This window comes from Dipodomys spectabilis, unplaced genomic scaffold (genome assembly GCF_019054845.1).
Source record: "Dipodomys spectabilis isolate Male_0828 unplaced genomic scaffold, ASM1905484v1 ptg000081l, whole genome shotgun sequence".
NCBI lineage: Eukaryota > Metazoa > Chordata > Mammalia > Rodentia > Heteromyidae > Dipodomys > Dipodomys spectabilis.
The window spans coordinates 22,476,165-22,497,668 of NW_024870758.1; the positions used below are offsets into that span (position 1 = coordinate 22,476,165).

The 21,504-nt window shown below is 38.5% G+C and overlaps 1 protein-coding gene across 1 annotated transcript in view; it reads right to left on the reverse strand.

The window, feature by feature from the left end:
- Acvr1 (activin A receptor type 1) overlaps positions 1 to 21,504 on the reverse strand; it is a 121,448-nt gene that overhangs the window by 37,352 nt on the left and 62,592 nt on the right. The window contains 1 exon segment of the mRNA XM_042683502.1: positions 16,333 to 16,406. Coding sequence (XP_042539436.1) covers positions 16,333 to 16,399 — 67 coding nt within the window. The 5' untranslated portion in view covers positions 16,400 to 16,406.

Below are 21,504 nucleotides of genomic sequence, written 5' to 3' on the forward strand. Positions count from 1 at the left end.
GACAGTGCTATGTGTGTCACCAGTCTTACCCATGAGAATGAAAAGCCCTTAAACATTTTTAATGAGTAAAAATTTTAATGAGTAAGATATAGCCTTTATTTTTCCCTGCCTAGAAAAATCCAACAGAAATCCCAGCAGCCACCTATTTCTATGAGGATATGAAACATATATATCTGCTGACATAATCCGGCGAAAAGTTTACACTTGCCAAAAGAGAGCTGAAAGATAATATTCCTAAGGAGTCTAGACATGCTTACCACTCTTGAATGTCATGAAACTGGGCTGAGGGCTGCCAACTATGCCGCCCAATACATGATGGTTCTTTGGAAGGAAATAGATGGGTGAGGTGAAAGGGAGAGTTAATAAGTGTCATATTGATTTGTTTGTGATCTACAGTACAAATAAACACAGAAATAAATGACTCTTTTTCAAACTGTGAAATAAAGCAAATAATGCAAAAACTAAATCATTTACATTTTAATTATCACTTTACATATTGAAATATAATATTTTGTACTTTAAAACTACATATTTTTTAATTTATGTATATCCAAGATATAAATGATCCTAACTACTTAGGAGGCTGAAATCCAGAGAATCATAGCTTAAGACCAGCCCAGTCAGAAAAGTCTGTGAGACTCCCTAAAAAAAGCAGGGCTAAAGACATGGCTCAAGTGGTAGAGCACTAGCTGTGAACATGTTTAACTCTAGTAATGCAAATACATCCATAGATCCGTACATACAAAGGTACATATATACAAAACAGAGAAGTAGCTGTTCATAGATGGACAACGCCTAAGAATATAATTTACTTGACTCCTTGCACATAAGATCTACTAGGAACTATAACTCCAAACAACTGCAGATTATATATAAAGAATCCATTGATCAATGATGTTTTAGAAATAACCGAAAGGCTGGGAGTATGTATACCTTAGTGACGCAGTACATGCTAAACATGGGTACCCAGGGGTATGACTTATAGTGCCTCCAAGAACAGAGAAAGAAATGAATGGTCCACAATACCAAAAAATTAATGATACTCTGTGGTTTTAATTAAAATATTAAAATAATACTTTCTCTTATATTCTCTCAGCATAAAGATCCAGCCCAAACTTAAAGTCTAAATCCAAAAGTCTAGAAAGAAACATTGCTTTCCCTAGGTCTCATGTCTTTGACAGGATGAAAAGAACCTTGCCAAGCCGGGCGCCCCTGGCTCACGCCTAATAATCCTAGCTACTCAGGAGGCTGAGATCTGAGGATTGCGGTTCAAAGCCAACCTGGGCAGAAAGGTCATGAGACTCTTATCTCCAATAAACCACTGGAAAACTGGAAGTGGTGCTGTGGCTTAAGTGGTATAGTGTCAGCCTTGAGCTGAAAAGCTGAGAGACAGCACCCAGGCCCAGAGTTCAAGCCCCATGATTGACAAAAAAAAAAAAAAAAGAACCTCGCCAAAAGTGAGAAGCCTCTCATAATTTACAGTACTTAATGAAATTCAGCTCTTACACACACCCCTCTGCGGCATACACAGGCAACAGGTAACATTGACTTTGACCAGATCTTAAACCTATGGGGTCATAAACTGAGACTTGTTATCAAATATTCTCCTTCAATTGTCTACATCTTCCTTATAGTTTTGTATAACAAAACCAAGGACTGACTACTTCCCAGTTAGTAATTATTTTCAGTCAAATATAAAAGGAACCAGAAGTTGCAAATCATACTCATCATACCTAGGACAAAGAAAAAGGCAAAGGCTGTTCGATATGTAATAATTAACACACACTCTCTGATATGGAGGACCCATGAGCTGAGTGAGTCCAGTGTTTAGGAATGGGGAAGTATAAAACCTGAACTTCTTTTCTGCTCTTCATCCAACATTTCATCTTTTTAATTGGTACATTTCCATAAAACAAATTAGCACATCCTTTCATGCATTTATCTTTTTAAAACATAAACACAAATATAAAGATCTTAAATTCATAGGGAGATGAGAATGACTGACACGACACATTCATTAGTGAAATGCCACTGTGGCCATTTCGTCTGATAAGATTAGCTTAGTTTGAGGAGATACGAAAGGATTTTTTGAGCTAAGGTTACCAATTCAACAAAGGTTAAAAACAAAGTAGAACTTTCTCAGATCTTAATATCCACAATACTTAGGACTATCACAGGTCTTCAATGCCCATGACTCACTTTTTTCAGACTTGTCAAATTTAGGACTCACATAACTTGTGTGGGCCTGTGATATTTTATGTGGGGTGGGTGTGTGGGTAGGGAGTATCTTTAAAGGTCTAACATAAAAATGTGCAGATCCCTAATCCCTTGGGCCATGACCATAAATACAGTATGCATCAAGGCACACAGAGGAGTGGATAATTATGTCCTGTGATGGATTTTCCACAGTACAGACAGGAAGCACCATATCTGATATGGAGTACTTTGCACTTGCCTGTGCAAATAACCAGGAAGTGGCCTGGCAGAAGGCAGCAAGTCTACTCCACCTAATTGACATTCATTTTAAATAATTTAGTCATTTAAATGTCAAGCCAGAGGTATTCCCTCTCTGCACTGCTCACCCACATTGTTTGTTCTAGAAGACACCTCCCGGAATTACTCAGTGTTATGGCTGGCTTGGTGTGCCCTTTGTGTCACCAGAATGAAGGCTGTGTGAAAAGGCTGGCAGGGCTGGCTAGGAACAGCAGCAAGCTCTGACCACAACTGGAAGCTGCCTCCTCCTCCTCCTAGTCTCCTTTCCCTCCTCTTCAGGAGAGGGAGGCTACTGGGGTGGTGGGAGGCTAGGTTAGCACTACAAGCTAGAGGAGCAGGCTGGGAATCCCAGGAGTTCACCATGACCAAATCTTTAAACAGATTTGTCTTGTTCTGGGCAATACTCAGCTAACCATCTGGACATACCTACTTGGAGATTAATCTTAGGCTGGCAGAGGAAGTGGCAGAGCAAAGAGCATCACGGACTTCTCAAGACTGTAGTTGGTCATAATCTTACTTCATAGTAAAAAGAATCATATTTATGCTTAAGCAGGATTTTAGCAAACTAGGTGATTATCTACCCCCACCCAGCTATGAACTCTATAATGCTTGAGGCATTTAAACTGATTGTTTCACTAAATGGTGCATAAAAGCCCAACATTGCCCCCTAAGATCTTTAATACAAGACCAATGAGAAAATGTTACAAATAAACAAGCAAATGTGGCTATGATCCATCCTAGGATCAGGAAAAGAAACTGATAGGTTTTTTTAGTCACTCCAAAGTAGCACATATAATAATGCAGTAATTAGACAGCGATTATAAAAGTCCAATAGCTCAGAAGTTGTATAGGCTAAAAAAGGAACTACAAACATCCTTGGCATCCTTCCAACAGTCTAAACAATTCACTCATTTGAGATGGTAGTTTATATTAGGTTTATAGATTATGGAAGTTCTTCCATCATCTCCTAATCCTAGAGCACAATTTGGCACCTCTCCAGAATCTACAAGCATTTGAGATCTCTGGCATTAAACAAAGGCTTAAGAAAGGATTTTGCAATGCCAGGTGTCATTGCCAGCAAGCTTGCTCCTAAGACAGAAACACAAAGGTCTGCCCACAATGCTTACTGAAGGGCATTTGATCCTCTGGAAAGAGAGCAGGAAATACACTCAGGAGCAATATAAACCAAGTGCCCAAATGTTCTCCTAATATAAAACACTCAATTAGGGAAACCATATTATTTTTTTTAATCAGAGACTGATGCTTAGTAAAGTTGTAAAGACAAAAAGAAAACATACTCCAGTAGTTATGAGAAAGAATAGAAGCATTCAAATAAGACTGCATATAAACTAGAATAACAAAATTTCTAAGATTTTTGAATTCATACTATAAATATATTCCTTTTCAGTGTTCCCTGAGAAAATGGTATCCCCATTCATTCAGCAACACAAATCTGATTCCCTTTGGCTTCCATCACTCTTCATCCTCCTGTTGTGTACTTGCAAGTTCTTGGAAGGCTTTCCCTACTTCCGGATACTAAGATGTAGAACTCCCTTCAGACTGAATGCTTCCCTGTGACCCTGCCAGGATTCCATCCATCCATCATCAACCATGCAGATTTCACCTGCTATGTTAACACTCAGCGTTTATAATCATATGGCTGTAGAATACCCTGCCTTTTGCTCTAGACGGAAAGCATCATGATGGTGCAAACCGCACCTGCCCTGCTCACAGTTAAATGCCCTGCAACGGCAGATGTTCAAGTTTGATGAACATTTGCTGTGACATGAATTTTCTCTTCACAAGAAGGATTTGGAGGTGGGAAGAGACCTGATGCTGGCTATTCTGAACAGACCGAGTCCCATAAAGTTTTCAGATGTCAGCACACATCTTAAGACAAGGCTTAGTCACAGGGCCGGCATGTCTGTGCAAACCATTCCTCCTAGACGAGCATGCTGCACCAGCACATCTGTTCACTACTTGGAGCTCCCATCTGTGGAAAATTAGTACTTTTTCTGGTACAGTAGGCTTCCCTTAACTTGTCAGAAGACAGAAGTAAAATACAAACAATGAACTCGTTAATGCATTAATAGAGCATCTGGGCTTCCGTGGGTGGTCTTCCTTTAGTTGGCTGGTTTGAGGACTTTTGGGTGACTATGAAGCTAGAGTGATCAAGGCCATCAAAACATAGTTAAGTGCCTTCAAGGCCAGCCAGTCTGGAGTGATCCATACAGGATGTGGCTGCTTAGCAGCTGAAAGGCTGACCTCGATCTTTGGTGCCATTTTTCCCCCTAGAAGTGAAACAATGGTGAGGTCAACAGAAAATAGGGAAGAAAAGAATTACATCATTTTCCCCTTCTTGCTTTGCTGAAGGTGATAAGGATTCCTAAGTCATCCTGCATTTGAACTGCTGAAGCTGAGAAAGAAAAAAAATGTGCCATCTGTTTGAGCTGACTCCTTGTCTCTGGGAAAGAAAAAAAAAAAAATCTCTGTAAATTAAGCCCATTGCAGCAGCCACACCTTCTATTTCAAAGCCAAAAACTCAGTCTGTGTTCAAGTGACTAACAGATGAAAGAACACTGTGGGATAATGATCTAAAACAATACTGGCCTGTGTTTTCTGTGTTTTTAATGATTCTCTGAATGTAGCAAAGACTTGCTTTCACGTATCTACCATGTATGTGAAACAATTCCGTACTAGAGGGGAAAACAATCATCTCTTCATTTTGTCTCCAAGCCTTTTGAACCTCTGCTTCACAGTGGTTTTTGTCTTCCGCTTCACTAAAAATCATGATTGCAAAGCCTGATGGGAATTACCTACTGAGGAATATTTTTATAGGCCAGAAAATACTTTCTCTCCAAATATGCCAAAATCCTTGTCTCAGCAAAGCTCCAGTCTACAGAGTTTGAACCTAAGAAAGAGGAGAATTCCAGTGACTTACTTATAAATGGTTCAGAGAAGCCATTCCTTGTTTAGATGTGAAAGGTATCTGGGGATGTGACATGAATTTTCTGTTCACAGAAAGAGTTCGAGATGGGAAGAGGCTGGAAGCTGTGTGCTGTACAAAAAGGGCAAAGTTTGCCAACTTACTATTAAATGCTTCCCACCTCTGTTAAGATAGCTAGGGAGTACATGGCACACTTCTGCGGGTTCCACCCTCACCCCCAGCCCCGAGTTTGGCATTGAAATATTTAGATTTATCAGAAACCCTTTTAACAAGGGGCCCAAAGAGGGCTAAAATATGGGATTTAGAGACTAGGCCTCCTCCAAATGTGTCAGAAACCTCACAGACCCTTACACCATTTCCAGAAGCTTTCAACTCACATAGATAAGTCAGACCAGTATTGAACAAGGCTCCAATGCTGATACTCAGGACCAAAGGGGAAAACAGTCTGAGTTAATAAATTCCCTTCCCTAGATCCCTACCCTATCTTACCCCTGAAGCACAGAGCACGCAAGGTAATTTCTAGACCACTGTTCTTTCCATCCTAGATGAGGCCAAAGTGATTAAAACTTTAAAACAGGGCAAAAAAAAAACAGTCCAGACTCTGAACTTCTGATATTGCCACTCCCCTTTCCCAATTCATTTTTTAAGGCCTTCTCTAGTACAAAACTCCATGAAATGTTAATGAAGAAGAGATCCCAGGTCTTCAGTCCCATGAACACTGCCCTTGTGCATCTCTACAGCAGTTTTCATAGCCTGAGATTTCCTTGCATTATCTTCTTTGCCCATCAATCTAAATAAATATGATCAAAAACGATTCAACCCATTGGCAAACTGGCTTATTAGTTATAAAGATTCCACAGTAACCATGAGAAGACTGAGTTGGGTCATTTTAAGTTATTCTTTTTGGTGAAGTCCACAGGGAAGTTCCAGGTAGAAAGAGTGCTGTGAGCCACAACTGGCTTTTTGAATATACAATCTCTCCACCATGATCCAGCAGCATGGTGAACCGTTCCCACTTTCCACAGTAATGTTGGATCTCCACAGCGGAAAGCCGGCTAACTATGAGATGTGTTACAAGGCCACTGGCTGAGGAGCAAGAATACCTAAACACAAATTCAGTCAAGAGCAACAGGCAAGTTACCGCAGAGTCGTTCTGGCTCCAGTAGCTGCAGATCACTGCAAGCCTAAAGATAACCCAAGTATCTATGAAGGGTCACTTTTAAATAGTAGCTTTAATGCCACCAGTCACTGAAGAAGTATTTCCTTCCAGAGCCTGCTTCCCTCCACACTGTCGTGCCAAACCCGTCCAACAATGGCAAGCCTGCCGGAGAGATGAAAGCCCAGAAGGAAATGGAAGGAGTCCCAAAGGAGAGCAGACAGCTCCCAACATGCTGTGATTCTGTTCTGTCATTCTGTGTGTGCCCACATTTGGAAGACAGAGAAATAATAATCTAGCAAAGGAGACACCTTGAAGAAGCCATCTACTGACACACACTAGCAATTAAAGAACAGGGGAAAATACAAAACAAAATAGTTTAACTTACAGCTTCCCCTTTTAAAATCTAAAGCAGCATAAACTATGGTTGACTAGCACCCAAGAGTTTTTTAGGAAAACTTTTCCTCATAAGAGAAAACATATTTAAGTGAGAAAAGAGAACAATACTGAGCCTTGTGGCGCATAACGCATATACACAGATACAGTACATACACAGTCACTGTGGCCCTACTGATCAACTAAGTGCCAATGGACCTGCATAGAAGTCGGCCTCTTCCTTTGCCTTCCTCCCTCTACCTTCCTCCTCTTTCCCTCCCTCCCTTTCCTTTTTTTTTTTCTTAAAGGACAGCCAAAATCCCCAGATCTTCCTAAGAGTCATTAAAATCTGCTCAGACCTCACCTGTTTTCCAAAGGAGTCCACAGTGTCCTAAATGGCAGCTAGTCAGGGGCTGATGTACAAAGGGACAGGTGCTCAGTGGGCTATTTTCAGTTGCTATCAGCTCATTGGGGAGCTGCACATGCTCAGGAGATGGGCAAGTTTGGTTCGGTTTCAAACTCTGGGCAGCCAAGAGACATACACCTTTCACAGCTGCCAAGACAACCAGCTGCCCAGTGCGCCTCCCAAGATGGGAGCGAGGCAAACCATGTAACCTGGCCAGCCAACATGCCAGTGAGCAAGCTGTACCTCTCATTTCACTGCCTGGGTTATTCTGAGCTGGGCTTATTGACACTCCATGGCAACCCAGGAACAAAGGGCCAGCAAAGACGGATTTAAATATCTTGCCAAAGTTGCTAGAAAAGTCAGTAGCTCAGACTTCTGTTTTCATAATAAAATCAGCAATGGAATTATTATTAGATTGTTGTTTTGCTGCTGTTTTTTGTGAGTTACCTGTAATAGAGTGCTACTTTTTGAACTAGCTTGTTTCAGTTTTTCACCATTTAGTTGAGATTAGGTGGGATGACTTTGAAACTGAAACATGTAGGTCAGACTGCCCTAAAATTGTGGGAGGACTAGTTTTTCTCATTCCCTTTCCGAATAGTCTTGCCACAACCCATCATCTACTTCCATCTCACAACTCTTTCAAGACATACCAATTGCTCTTCGTGGGTCTTCAGTAACTGTCCCCTGCCTTCAGAATACCACCTTAGCCACCCTAATTAATTCCTCTCATGACTGTGTCACTTCTCTAGGCTCACTCTTCTGCTGACTAAAACGCTCTTCCTTTCCTGGCCTAGGATCTGCTCTTTCTTCAAAACTCTGTCTTCCAAACTGCTGTGTGACTCAACAGTCTTCCCTACAAGGAAAGTACCATAATGAAGGGATTTACAACCTCAATGTAAATCTGGGTTAAATCCTTTGTATCTTATAATATTCTCGATATATTTATATTTATGTTTCTTTATAATATAGTTATATTTTGTTATATTATATTTATATTTCAATATAAAGCACCCACTACATATCTGGCAGTGTCTTAAGACACTAGAGTGAAAAACAGTGAACATGACCAAGTCCTGGCTCACAGAGTGCAACATATATTCCTGAAGGCGCTTCACTATGAGATGAGTGTAGTTGCTGTATCCATCCTACCACATGACAACAAGCACAGAGGGCAGAAAGGATCCCATAGGAAAAAAGAGATGGCCAATGATGTTGTGGGCCTATGCTACTTTCCTTAAGAAAGTTTGATTTCTATGCTTTCTTTTCAGAAGATAATTTTACTGACTCAGCAATACTATTTGATTGACAAAAATTATCTTAACCTTCTGTAAAAATTGGAATTGTGAAGTATATGAACTAGAACATGAAATGAGAGAGGAAATCATGAGTGTAACTCTATATGGCATTCTGTGGAGTAAAAATCAAATTCTGAATTGCATCATCGTGAGTATGTTTCTCCCTTTACTCCTTCTTTACAACTTTCCTACAAATCTTTGGATTTAGGTTGTTCTCAACTAGTATAGTTACAGGATTCAGAAGACCAATCAAATGCAGCTAATACAAGTTGTCATGTCAAAAACGAACTTTACAACTTTGGTGGGGGGGAGTAGAGATGGGAAGGAATGGGAAGGGGAAACAAAGGAGGAGGCTACAATGCTTGATAAGAAATATACTCATTATCTTGCCCATGTAATTGTAACCCCTCTGTACAGTATATTCACAATAAAAAATAAATAAGAATTAAAAAAAAAGAAAACCCTATCTTCATCCCCCCTTTATTTACCTCTCCAAAAATAATCACTGAGTAAAAACCACAGGCTAGGTAATTTTTTCTTGAAGGTGAATTTTACCACTACAGTAAAATCTTTCCTCTTATTCCTTCTCTCCTTCCTACAACCCCCAAATATCCTTATCCTCAGAAAGTCCACATTCGACTCTAACCCATAACAAAGAATTAGCCTTAGCCACAGAATTAACTCTGGCTCTGGGAAATACCCTGCTCTCAGGGCTCGAATTCAGCTGATTAGAATCAGGCAGCAGCTGTTCCAGTGTTATGACCAAGGCTGAGAAGGCGCAAATGTAAACTTCCCTCTTCCTGTCAAATCACTGCCTTGAAGAAAGAGGATGAAAAAAGTTGTGAGGAAAAAAAAAAATCAACAAATTCTAGGCCAGATTTTTCTGGAAAATATACCAGAAGTCCTCAGGTCAGTAGTCAGGACAGAAGGACTAGTTGTTTCCTTTTGAAACTATGGGCTTTGACCCATTCGTGGAGAGTGAATTCAATTAAGACAAGAGAAGGAATAAAGAAATGTTACAAGGCACATTATGTGTGAGTTCTGCACACACACTAGGCCCTACTCTAAAATGTTTCTTGTTGTGAGTCACACTCAGAATTAGGAAAACTACCCCACCCTGTGTCTTACACTGCTTTGGAATGACATGAGTTCTGAGTAATTTTGACTATTTTGAATAATCATTATCTACAGTAGCTAGCCTGAAGTCATGGGAGCTGCAGTCATTCCAGAAGGCAGTTTTCAGCGTTGGGGGAGTAGAAATTAATTTTTAAACTGTTTTATTTTTTCTTAATGTTTCTATTTTTCAAAAGTCAAAGTTATATACTTGACAGTCCTATAAGCCTCTCATGTTGCTCATTTCTCTACAGAGGAAGTAGCATCTCATTTTACCCTTGAGATCCACCTGTATTTATAAAGGAGAAGGCTCTGAAACTCACATTTAGCACTCTTACTGTTGACATCAACCAAGTCCCACTGTGAACTTTATTACACTGGTTTTCTCCTTGTTCAAACGGGACTGTTTTTGATCATGTGTTGAACATTCCCCACTTATAGTCTCTATTTTAAAAGGTTTAAATGAGTTTAGCCACAGAGGAAACAAACATTTCCCATGAAGGAGGCTACGAACAAGCTTACCAGCTCAATTATAACCATTTTGTTAAATAAATATATTTGACAATAAGAAAACAATATCTTAAAAGGGTTCAGCTTCCTCATATTTACATCAAGGAAACTGGTAGTGGTAAACAGCTCAGTGTATCTCACCGCCTCCCTAAAAAAATCTTTAATTTGATGAAAAGAAAAAAGATTTCATTCTGAACAAAGAGAATAGATTACAGTAATAAGAAATTAAAGCAACAAATTTAATACTGAGACATTTCTTTTACATTCACTCACCCCTTCGAGAACTTCCTGAGTCCTCAATAATGAGATATTCAAAGAAAGGCTTATTCTATTCTCCCCCCAGTAGCAAAGAGGGGCACCTTTGTGGACCCTAACAAAAAGTCCATTGAAGTTATCCCCTTCCTTCCTTCATTGGGTAATTGGGCTGGAAAGTCTGAGTGGTGATAGCTTTGGAAATACTAAAATCCAGTCAACTCCGGAAATAATTTAGGACTCAGGACAGGCCAAAATCACTTGCAACAAAACTGTGTTACATCCAACCTCCTTTGCTGCTATAATGGTTTGTAAATTTACTAGAATGTAGGTTGTCTTCACATTGAAATGATGTCAAAAGGCACAATACTCCATTTTAAGTACTTATGTTTTGGTCATATCACCTGTAAATGCACAGAGACAAAAAGAAAGCCAAGCATGGACGTTCTGCCTTGTCCCTGGTGACATAATAGTAGTATTAGACTATGATTAGTCCTATTAATGGGAAGGAAAGGGAAGAATACATAGGTAATTAGGACTCAAGTGCTCTTCTCTGTGAGAGCAAATGAAACTTTTCCTGTCGCTAGAGTTTTATAGCTAATGAACAGGAGAGATGATTACTGGTAGGAGAGACAAGAGAAGGTAAAAATATAAATGCGAAAGGGCCTCATCACATGCTATTATGAGCTCTCTTCTCACCCTTTCCAATGGGCTGGATTACACTGGATCACACTAAGCACCAGATGGAAGGTGAATATGGATGTCACTAATTTAGAGCACAAAAAAAAAAAAGAAAAGAAAAAAGAAAAAGAAGAAGAAGAAATGACAAAGTAAAATTTTGTAGAAAACTAATAATGTTTGAAGGTCTTGAACATCATTTTCCCAAGTTCATTTCGCCTTTTGTTGGCTGGATAACCTTAAGCACAGTCCAAAAAATCCACAATCACATGCAATAAATACCTGTGTTGTTAGGGTAGTTGTGATGATAGGAAATAAATAATCATTAGTATCAGAAATAGTAAATCAGGCCAACAGCATATACTAAGGATTAACAGACATTACCTATAATCATCAAAAAGGTAGTTACATTAAGCAGTTTTTCCAATTTTCTGTACTTGCAAAAAAATAAAATAAATTCTGTTTTGTCCAGTGTATTTAACGTGCCATATCACTTGAGAAATGTCCTCAGGTACACTCAAACTCAATCTAAATTACTGTTTTAGATCTACTCCTTGAAGTTTTATCACTATTTCTAATCAATAAGACATACTTGATTCCTAGCATGCATCACATTAAAAAGAAAAGACAATGAACAAAAGAACAGAAAGAAAAAATGAAAAATGAAAAAAAAGTATTTGGGAGACAATGGGAGAAAACTGTTTAATTTGGTGTGTGGGCGAGAGTTTATTAGCACATAAAACTGTAGATATTTATCAGTACCAGGTGATGTTTTGACGCCTGTGCATATTGTGTAATCCTCAAACCCAGGGTAAGCATAGAAACACTTCACATTTCTTTCTGGTGAAAGCAAATATTCAAAATATCTTCTTCTAGATTTCTTGAAATATACAGAATATGATCGTTATCAATTGTCCCTAACCTAATTTACAACAGAACACAGGAACTTATTTCTCCCATCTAAGTGCAAATAAGTATCCACTGCCCAACCTTTCCCCATGCTTGCTTGCTTGCTTGCTTGCTTGAATCAGGGTCTCTGGGTATTGGCCTGACTTTCCTTTAACTACTAGGCTCAAGCAACCTTCCCACCTCAGCTTCAGAGTGGCTGAGACTACCCTGCCCTTTGTCTATTTGTTTTAATGCACTCATATTATACAACAAAGTATACCAGGACAAGATCTCCATGCCCCAACAGTAACAACATATAATATCACTGATGCATCATTACTATGGAGCCTCTGCTACTCTGTAAACATGAAATATGGGTCTATTTTGTTTTAAGCTAGTAGTGTATAAAGCTTAAGTTACAATGCTAGTAAGAAGAATTTTGCTAGCTGCCCTGCAATTTATCTCTTTTACATATTTTGCACTTAACATGTGCTTTACAACTAATATTGGGTATGTTTGAGTAAATAAATAAATCCTAGTAAATATATTTTAAAAAAATAAGTATTTTCCATAGAATATACTACTGACAGTTACAAGAGTTAAGAAGGAAGACAGCAACTGCTCTTATGATTAGAGCACTCTCACAGCACTGACTGGATGGTCTTTAAAAAGAATACACCACATTTCAACCCAAGGTTGGTAATTTCTTTCCTACCCTCTTGTCCATATCTGTGAACATATTAGTACTGATGGCATATTAAATAGCAAAATCCCAGTGGCAATTCATTTCTACATCAGCACAGAGTAACTGGTTTGTTTCATTGTGTATTTCCACTGTATTGTGAAACAGGAAGGCTGGAAGCAGGAAAAGGATGTACTGTAACATTTTCCCACCTCTCTTTCCCCCATTCTGTCTCTTACCCCTCCTTTTCTTGCTAATTTGTCTTTGTACCTGTATTTCTTTTCTACTTCTTCTTTCCTATCCAGCCTCTATCATATGTCCATCCATGCTATCAACACAAAGGTACTGCCTAATACCATACAGAAATAATGTCTAGGGAAAGGGGTAGAATTTGAGATTTAGTCCTCCAGAGTCTCCAGAAAAAAAATTTAAGTAACAAGTATATTAAGAAATTTTTAAAAAGGGAGAAAATCTTATAAACCTGTTGGGGCAAAAGTCTTCAGAAATTATCAAATATCTCCTGGGGGCAAAACAGGGGAGGGGACAGGCAGATCAGTTGAAAACCATTGTTAACAAATCTTTCCCCTTTAATATAAAAAATTCTCTTCCTCTTATTCTTTCAACATTGCCTTGCCAAAATCCAGTTTCCAAATGTTCTTGGCACTAACTGACACAACTGTTATGTTACTTCAATGTCTTTAACAACACTACTTAGAACAGTCTAGACTACTTCAGATTAGTTAAAGACTACTAGACTGGTCTCTGATAACAGCGTCCAAAATAAACAAAATGTGAGGTATCTTACATAATCCTAAACGTTTTCACAAGAGTAGAATGAAACAGGTGATGCTTAACCTTTCTTTTTTTGCACTGTCCCTGAGCTTCAAGGCAACCACTCTACCACTTGAGCCACAGCACCACTTCTGGCTTTTTCTGTTTATGTGATACTGAGGAATCAAACCTAGGGCTTCATGCATACTAGGCAAGTACTGTACCACTAAGCCACATTCCCAGCCCAAGCTTAACATTTTTATTGTCTTCAAAACCCAATCTGTCTCTTATACTCTCAGCATATCTCAACTCCTACTATCCATATTTCAAGTACTATGTACTTCTCAATGGCTCCTATATAGGACAATGTCAATAAAGGACAAATTGGGTTTTGTAGACAATAAAAATGTTAAGCTTGGGCTAGGAATGTGGCATACATGTCAATGAATACAGAAAAGTCATAGGAGCAGATCAAGTAATACAAGCTCAAAATATAACAAGAATAGCAAAACTAATTTCTAGTATATTAGACACTGATTTTTCCATAGTGTTTACTACATGTTTTCAAAGTTCACCAGTTATATACAACAGACCACTATATCCCAAAGAACTTATAAACAGGATCTTTACGCCTCAATGTTTTTCAAGGAGGAACCTCTAAAACGCAGGGTGGACACTGCCAATATGCAACAAGGTAGTTTATGCTGTATACATTTACAAAGTCATGAGCCAATTACCTCTAAGTGCATAGAATTATGAATAACTATTATCTTTATCTATTTTTGTGGTCCTCAAAGGTTTTCAAAAGGAGCATCAGCTCCCCTAAGTAACTTTTTGAAAACTATGAGTGGTAGGGGTTACTGAAAGGACCAGAGATGGCCAAGGCCTTGAAATGCCTCAGCAGTATCAAAGCCAAGGTGATGTAATGTATTAGAAGGTCAGTCAGCATGGGAGGTAATGAGACTTTAGGTGCAGACCTTCATAAATTGGATTACTATTGCCCTTCCCCATGAAGACACTGAGAAAATGTGCCTCCTATGAACAATGGGCCTAAACCAAAATCCAAATCTGCCTGGACTTCCTACCCTCTAAGAATTGTGAGAAATAAAAATTTGTTATTTATGTGCCATCCAATTTATGGTAATCTGTGTTCTAGCAGCCCAAATAGGCTAAGGCATAGCAAATGCCCCCACAAGTTGTAGCTAATTAATTTATAGGAATAACTTCACATAATTAATTGAACCTAATAACTGTCACACAAAAAACACAAAGCAAGGGGCTGGGAAGGTGGCTCAGTGATAGAGCGCTTGCCTTGCATGCATGAAGCCCTGGGTTTGATTCCTCAGCACCACATAAGCAAAAAAGGCAGAAGTGGTGCTGTGGCTCAAGTGGTAGAGCACTAGCCTTGAGCTGAAGAGCTGAGGGACAGTGCCCAGGCCCAGAGTTCAGGCCCCATGACGGACAAAAAACAAAACAAAACACAAAGCAAATATACATTACCTTGATGTACACTACACCTTCCCAAAATATAACTACTATAAACACTGAAGGCATGTTAGTAGCTTTCCAATTACTGTTAATGAATACCTGAGATATCAACATGATAAGAGAAAAGGTTTATTTTGGCTTACAGTTTTGGAGCTTTCTGCCCATGACTAATGAGCCCTACTGCTCTGGGCTTGTGACAGCAGTCATCACAGAAGAAACACACAGAAGAGGGACGGGACCTTGTTCATCTCTCAAGTAAAGCACAAAAGACAAAGAGGAGGGCAGGACACACAAAACTACACAAAACCCTTGTTTAGTGGTCCCACAAGGCCCCAACAATGAGAAGAGCTAGTATACCCTACTTCTGAAGTTTTCCATACTTCCCAACAGGGTCAAGCTAAGGACTAAGAATTTAGCACAAAGTGATTCATTTTACATCCAAATTACGACAGAGGGTCAATAGTTCCGTTTTATATTTCAGAAAAATCAATCACTGAATATACTAAGACAAGAAGACAACTAAGCCACTAGCAGAACACTAGCAATGTGTTTTTGAAGATGTAGCAGATTGTTATATAGTGCAAGAACAGGTCCTGTTTTCTTTAGAGAATATGTTCTAAGATATTTCAAGGATACCTGAAATCACAGATAAGAACAAACCTAGAAAATGCTGGGGTTTTTTCCCTCTGGCCCATTATGATAAGGATTATCATATAAATTAGGTACAAAAAGTAATAAACAACATCCAATAATAAAAACAGAACTATAACACTACACTATAATATAATTATAACACTATACTATAATAAAACATTATAATAATTTTATTACATGGTACTATAATAAAAGTTACTTAAAACTCAGAAATTATTTATTTCTAGAATTTCTATTTAATATTTTTGAACCATGGTTGACCCTGGAAAATTAAAACTGTGGCAAGTAAAACTTCAGGGAGACACTGTCCTTCATCAAGTCTTCTAATGTGCTCATGCATTACTAGGACAGAATTCAGTGAATCTATTCATAATATTGCCTTATTTTAATTTCTTCTTGGTTTCTACTTTCCAATGGGCATTATATGAAAAAAACATATTTTAAAAACCTGGTACTACATATTAGAATTGTACTTCAAAACAGTCAAAGGGCATTACCAAATATTCATTATAAAAAAAGGATATGCTAATAAGTATGACAGGATTAATAGCTAAATAGTTTCCACTAAGCCACACAATACACAACACATGAATCCTAACTCCTAACAAGCTGTGACTCACTTACCTTCCAAGCTTGGGGAAGGAAAAGCAATCATCATTAGCACAGGAAGAATCATCACTCCATCTACCATTGTCCCACTGTGGAGGAAAAAAGAAGAAACATAAGGAAAGAACTGCAGGATTGTATGAAATTAAGCATACCATCTTCACACTGCCACTGAAAACCATTTTTAGATATTCCCCCAAATCTGTTGCTTATTTTTAGTACTTTTAAACCTATGCCCTTTCACAGACCTAAACAGGTCATCTAAGGAATAAGTCCTTTCTAAGGCCACTTCCTCTGAACCTACCCTCTTATGAAGAACTCACCTAGAAAATGAAGAAAAAGTATTCCCAAAGATTTTAGGTTGAATTTTATCTTCCCCTATCAAGAAGAGTATTTTAATATAGTATATTAAAAACTATATTAAAAACCTTGAGAGCTATGAATATACTCTTCTAATATAATGTTAAAGATAGGAGATTAAATTATTCAAGACAGATTACTATGTTTGAATCTCCTTCGCCTTTAACTCATTGGTGAATCTACTTCATTATATAAACCAAAAGAATAAAGCAAACATATTATCTATGGCAAAGCAGTGTATTTGTACATTATCCTCAACTTTAAGAAAGGATAGGCAAATTGAGACAGGATAACTTTTAAAATAAGAAATAATGCAAATATGTAATATATAAAACTATCACTGACAGGTAGAAATTTTAAAACTAATGTTGGCCTAAAACTACATTGACAGAGCTCACTTTTCTAAGTTAGGAACTTTTCCCTTACAGTAATTCCTGAAAATATCAGGAATCTGATGGTGGTTTGATTTGGTTCAATTTCCTGGAGAGTACAACAAAAAAATATGGTAGAGTCCTTGATGAACAGGCTAGAAAGCTTCTTTGTCATTCCTCAAAGCAAAAGGCAAAATGTTACAACTTCTTTGGAGTGGACCTTTTCTGACCTATCTTCTTGAAATCAGTTTTTTGGTTTGGCTCTGGTTTGGCTTTGGAGATCTGTTCACTCACCACATTCCCATCACATCCTCCCACCTCTTAGTTTATTTCCCGTTTCTTCCCATAATCACATTCCAGTCCATTCCTTCTCTAATTGCAAGGAAGGGACAAAGGGGAATTTTTGTTATATATCGTGTGTGTGTGTGTGTGTGTGTGTGTGTGTGTGTGTGTGTGTGTGTGTGTGTGTGTGTGTGTGTGTGTGTGTGTGTGTGTGTGTGTGTGTGTGTGTGTGTGTTGCAATAGGCCTCATGCTTGCTAAGCAGGTACTCTACCACTGGAGCCAAGCTTTTAGTCCTTTTTGCTGCACTTATTTTGGAGATAGGTCTGCATTTTTGTGCAGACAATACTGGACAGCAATCCTATTTATACTTCCCATCATACAAAGGACAAAAGGTACACACCATCATACTTAGCTTTTTTTTTCTTCAATTGAGAAAGGATCTTGTGAACTGTTTCAAACAAAGAAAAAAAAAGGCTTAAGCTGGCCTTAACCTTATCCTCACAATCTCAGTCCCTGGCATGGTTGGAATAAAAGCTTCAGCTACCACACTTAGCTATTGGTTGAAATGAGGGTCTTGTAAAAGAAAATTTTGCCTTGGTTGGCCTTGAACTAACCCATATAGCTAGGATTACAGGCACAAGTCACCAGCACCTGGATGTACATGCTTTAAAGTATACAAAACTGTGCAGACCTCTTTTTACTATTGTTGTTTCCCTGTTCACATAGCTCTTTTCTAGGGAGCTTTTTTGAGATTGACAAGTCTTTCACGTTGGTCTCTCTGACCTAGAAGCAGCTGCCTCTTTCAATATCATCTATATTCCTCTGCACAGGAAAACGATGTTGGTTCTCCTCTACTTGCATTGTCCTTCTAGCGTTCATGATGTACCTCCAAAAATAAAACACTTGCTTCCATGACTGGAATTTGTCCCCCAAAATTCATAGATTGCAAAACTTAATAATCCCTTGAGTCATTTGTTAAGTGTCTGAAGAGGAAAGTCTTTGGGAGAGAATTAGGATTCACTGTGGTCCTGCAAGTGGGGCCCACATGATGGCATCCACACCTTTATGAGGACAGAGGCAAAAAACGTCATTTAAATAATGTCATTTATAAGTGAAGGAAGAGAGACCCATGCTGGAACACTTGCTCTATCTCACCATGCAATGCTCTTTGCCATGTTTTAGTGCATTACATGTTCAACAGATACTGGCTCCATGCTCTTGAACTCTCTAGCATCTAGAAATATGAAAATAAATTTCTTAGCTGGAATTGGTGGGACACATCTGAAATCTTCACCATGAAGAGAGGTTGAGACAGGAAGATTGTGAATTCAAAGCCAGCCAGGACTCCATAGCAAAACCTTGTCACACAATAACAACCACCAAAAGTTGCTCTATAAATTACCTGTTGTTGGAAGATTGTTATATTTTCACAAAACAAAAAAGACTAACACTTGGTTAAAACCCCAAGGTCAGATCCAGGGTAAGGCATTCTAAGTCCTCCTCTGACTTGTCCATCTTCATGGTCACCAATCCCAATTCCCAACACCATCATCCAGGCCTTCTCTTAGCCCCAATCACTCCATTCATCCAAGCATTCTGACCTGCTCAGTTCTGTCTCTTTGGACCTTGGTATATGATGCCCCTCTGCCCGGGCCTTCTTTCAGGGGCTGATCTTACTAGTTCCTACTTGGCCTAAAAGTCTCAAATAACACTTTCTTCAGAAGCTATCCTATACCCGTCATTGAACTACCTTCCTATATTGTTAAGTTTTCATGGAAATAATCATAGTTCATAGTTATATATTTACCCATGCCATTTTTGGACATATCTGTTACTAAACTCCCTAACGGAAAATCTATAGTCTTGTCTTGCTCATTACTGCCAAAGCAAGCAGATGTCCATTTAATTCTTATTAAATTGGAATTCTCTCTGAATTAACCAGTTCAATTTTACTTTAAAATCTAAAGAATTAGCAGCCCCCCACCTACCACTACCCATAAGTACAGAGAAATAAGATTGAAAAATCTATCATATCCACAATTTCAGTTCACACAGGTAAAATTCAGGTAATGGTAAACCAATCACCATTACCATATTTTCCATGTTATAGAGCCAACAAAGGTCTAGACCCCAAAATACCTATCTACAAATTATCTGTATGTAAAGCCACACTAACACATTCCCTTAAGCTTCAAGAAAGAAGGCAGGGTAAAAAAAAAAGATTATGAATTCAAGTCCCTAAGCGAATCTGCTTAACAGCAGCTTTAAATATATGAAAAGTCATTTCAAAAAAGTTCAGTGGCCACCATTTTGTACAGTGTTAGTGTTTCTTCTGCCCATTAACTTCCAACTTAAAAAAAAAAATCACATGCCAAAGAGAAAAAGATGGCAAAAGTGGAATAGAATACTCTAGGACTTTCCTGGTCATATTGTAATTTTAAGAAACATCTGCCAAGTACTGGGCTTACCCCCTGTAGGCCTAGTTACTCAGGAGGCTAAGATCTGAGGATCTCAGTTCAAAGCCAGCCAGGGCAGGAAAGGTTGTGAGCTTGTGAGACTCTTATCTCCAATTAACCACCAGAAAACTGGAAGTGGAGTTGTGGCTCAAAGTCTTGAGAGAAAAATCTCAGGGTTAGTGCCCAGGCCCTGAGTTCAACCACAACTGAAGAAAGGGAGGGAGGGAGGGAAGCAAGAGGGAAGAAGGAAGGAAGACAGGGAGGAAGGAAGGAAGACAGGGAGGAAAGAAGGAAGGAAAGAAGGAAGGAAGGAAGGAAGGGAGGGAGGGAGGGAGGAAGGGAGGAAGGGAGGGGAGCGGGGGCAGGCAGGCAGATCAATCTGAGCATGGTGGTTCACTCCTGTAATCCCAGAATTTGGGAGGCTGGGACAAAGATATTGAGTCTAGCATTGTCTATATAATACATTGCAAGCCAGCCTGGACTATATAGCAAGGGTTTGTCAAAAAAAAAAAAAAAAAAAAAGCTAAATTATTGGTCTGAAGCCCAAGGATCTTTTTCTAATTTTAAACCATACCAAAAAAAAGTGTTGTTCTAAAGTAAACTTTTAGTTCCTTTGTTCTTGGTAAGAATGAGCAACTGGTCATGAAAAATGAAGATGGTCTCAATTCAATAATTCAGCGATGCCTCACTCCGATGGTTTCCAAACCTTTGATCTTAGAACTTCTTTTTACTCTTTAAAATCACTGTGGAGTTTGTTAATGTGGGCCATATCTATTGATATGTGCTATTTTGGAAATTAAAGGAGCTTTGTAAAAGACTGTGTTCATGTTAAAATACAATAAGCTTAAGTGTCCTATTTATTTACAAATTTCAAAACAAAGAATATTTTTTGGTTTTAAGGAAAAGGAAGAAGAAAAGTAATACCCTGCATCTTGCAAATTTCTATGTTTGGTTTAGACCTCAGCGTTCTCATGTGTGATTCCATATTTAATCTGTTATACATTATATTGGTTAAAGTACACAGAAGACCTAGTCTTACCCATCATTAGAAGAATTCTCAAAAAAGTGTCAGTGTCCCACAGGGATTCTGGGGCCACACTCTGAAATCTACTGCCATGTTCCTACAATGCTCAGTTCTCCCACTACAGTGTGTCATTAATGACATTAGGCATTCTAGACTGAGAAGTTGTCCAATACTGGATGAAACATGCTAATGTTTTGCAGTTTGATTAGTCTCATCTGCCCTTCTAACATTGAAAGCATTCAAGAGGGAAGAATGTATGGATATTTTTAATGGAAGAATAATACTTTACACATATAAATGAGTGCTCTTAAATGGGATATAAATGTCTAATAAGGAGTTATTTAACAACTACTCATCTCAGATATAATCAAAATCCCTAAGTGAAAAACTCATTGGGTACTGAGGTTCACAAAGTACTGCATGAAGTTTTCAGCGTGTAAATTTTTGCCTCTCTTCATAATTAATCTTAAGACTTCAGCGTGTAAATTTTTGCCTCTCTTCATAATTAATCTTAAGACTTCAGACACAAGGGGAAAAAACTATTGAGAAAATGGTTAGGGACCTCCTGTCCAAGTAAAGGACTCTCTTTAGATGAGTAATACTTCTTGTAATGTCTCAAGCTAACCCTCTTGAAAGACAGAATATTTCCATATACTCTACTAAAAACAGACAATCACCAAGGCAGAGCAGAACCAC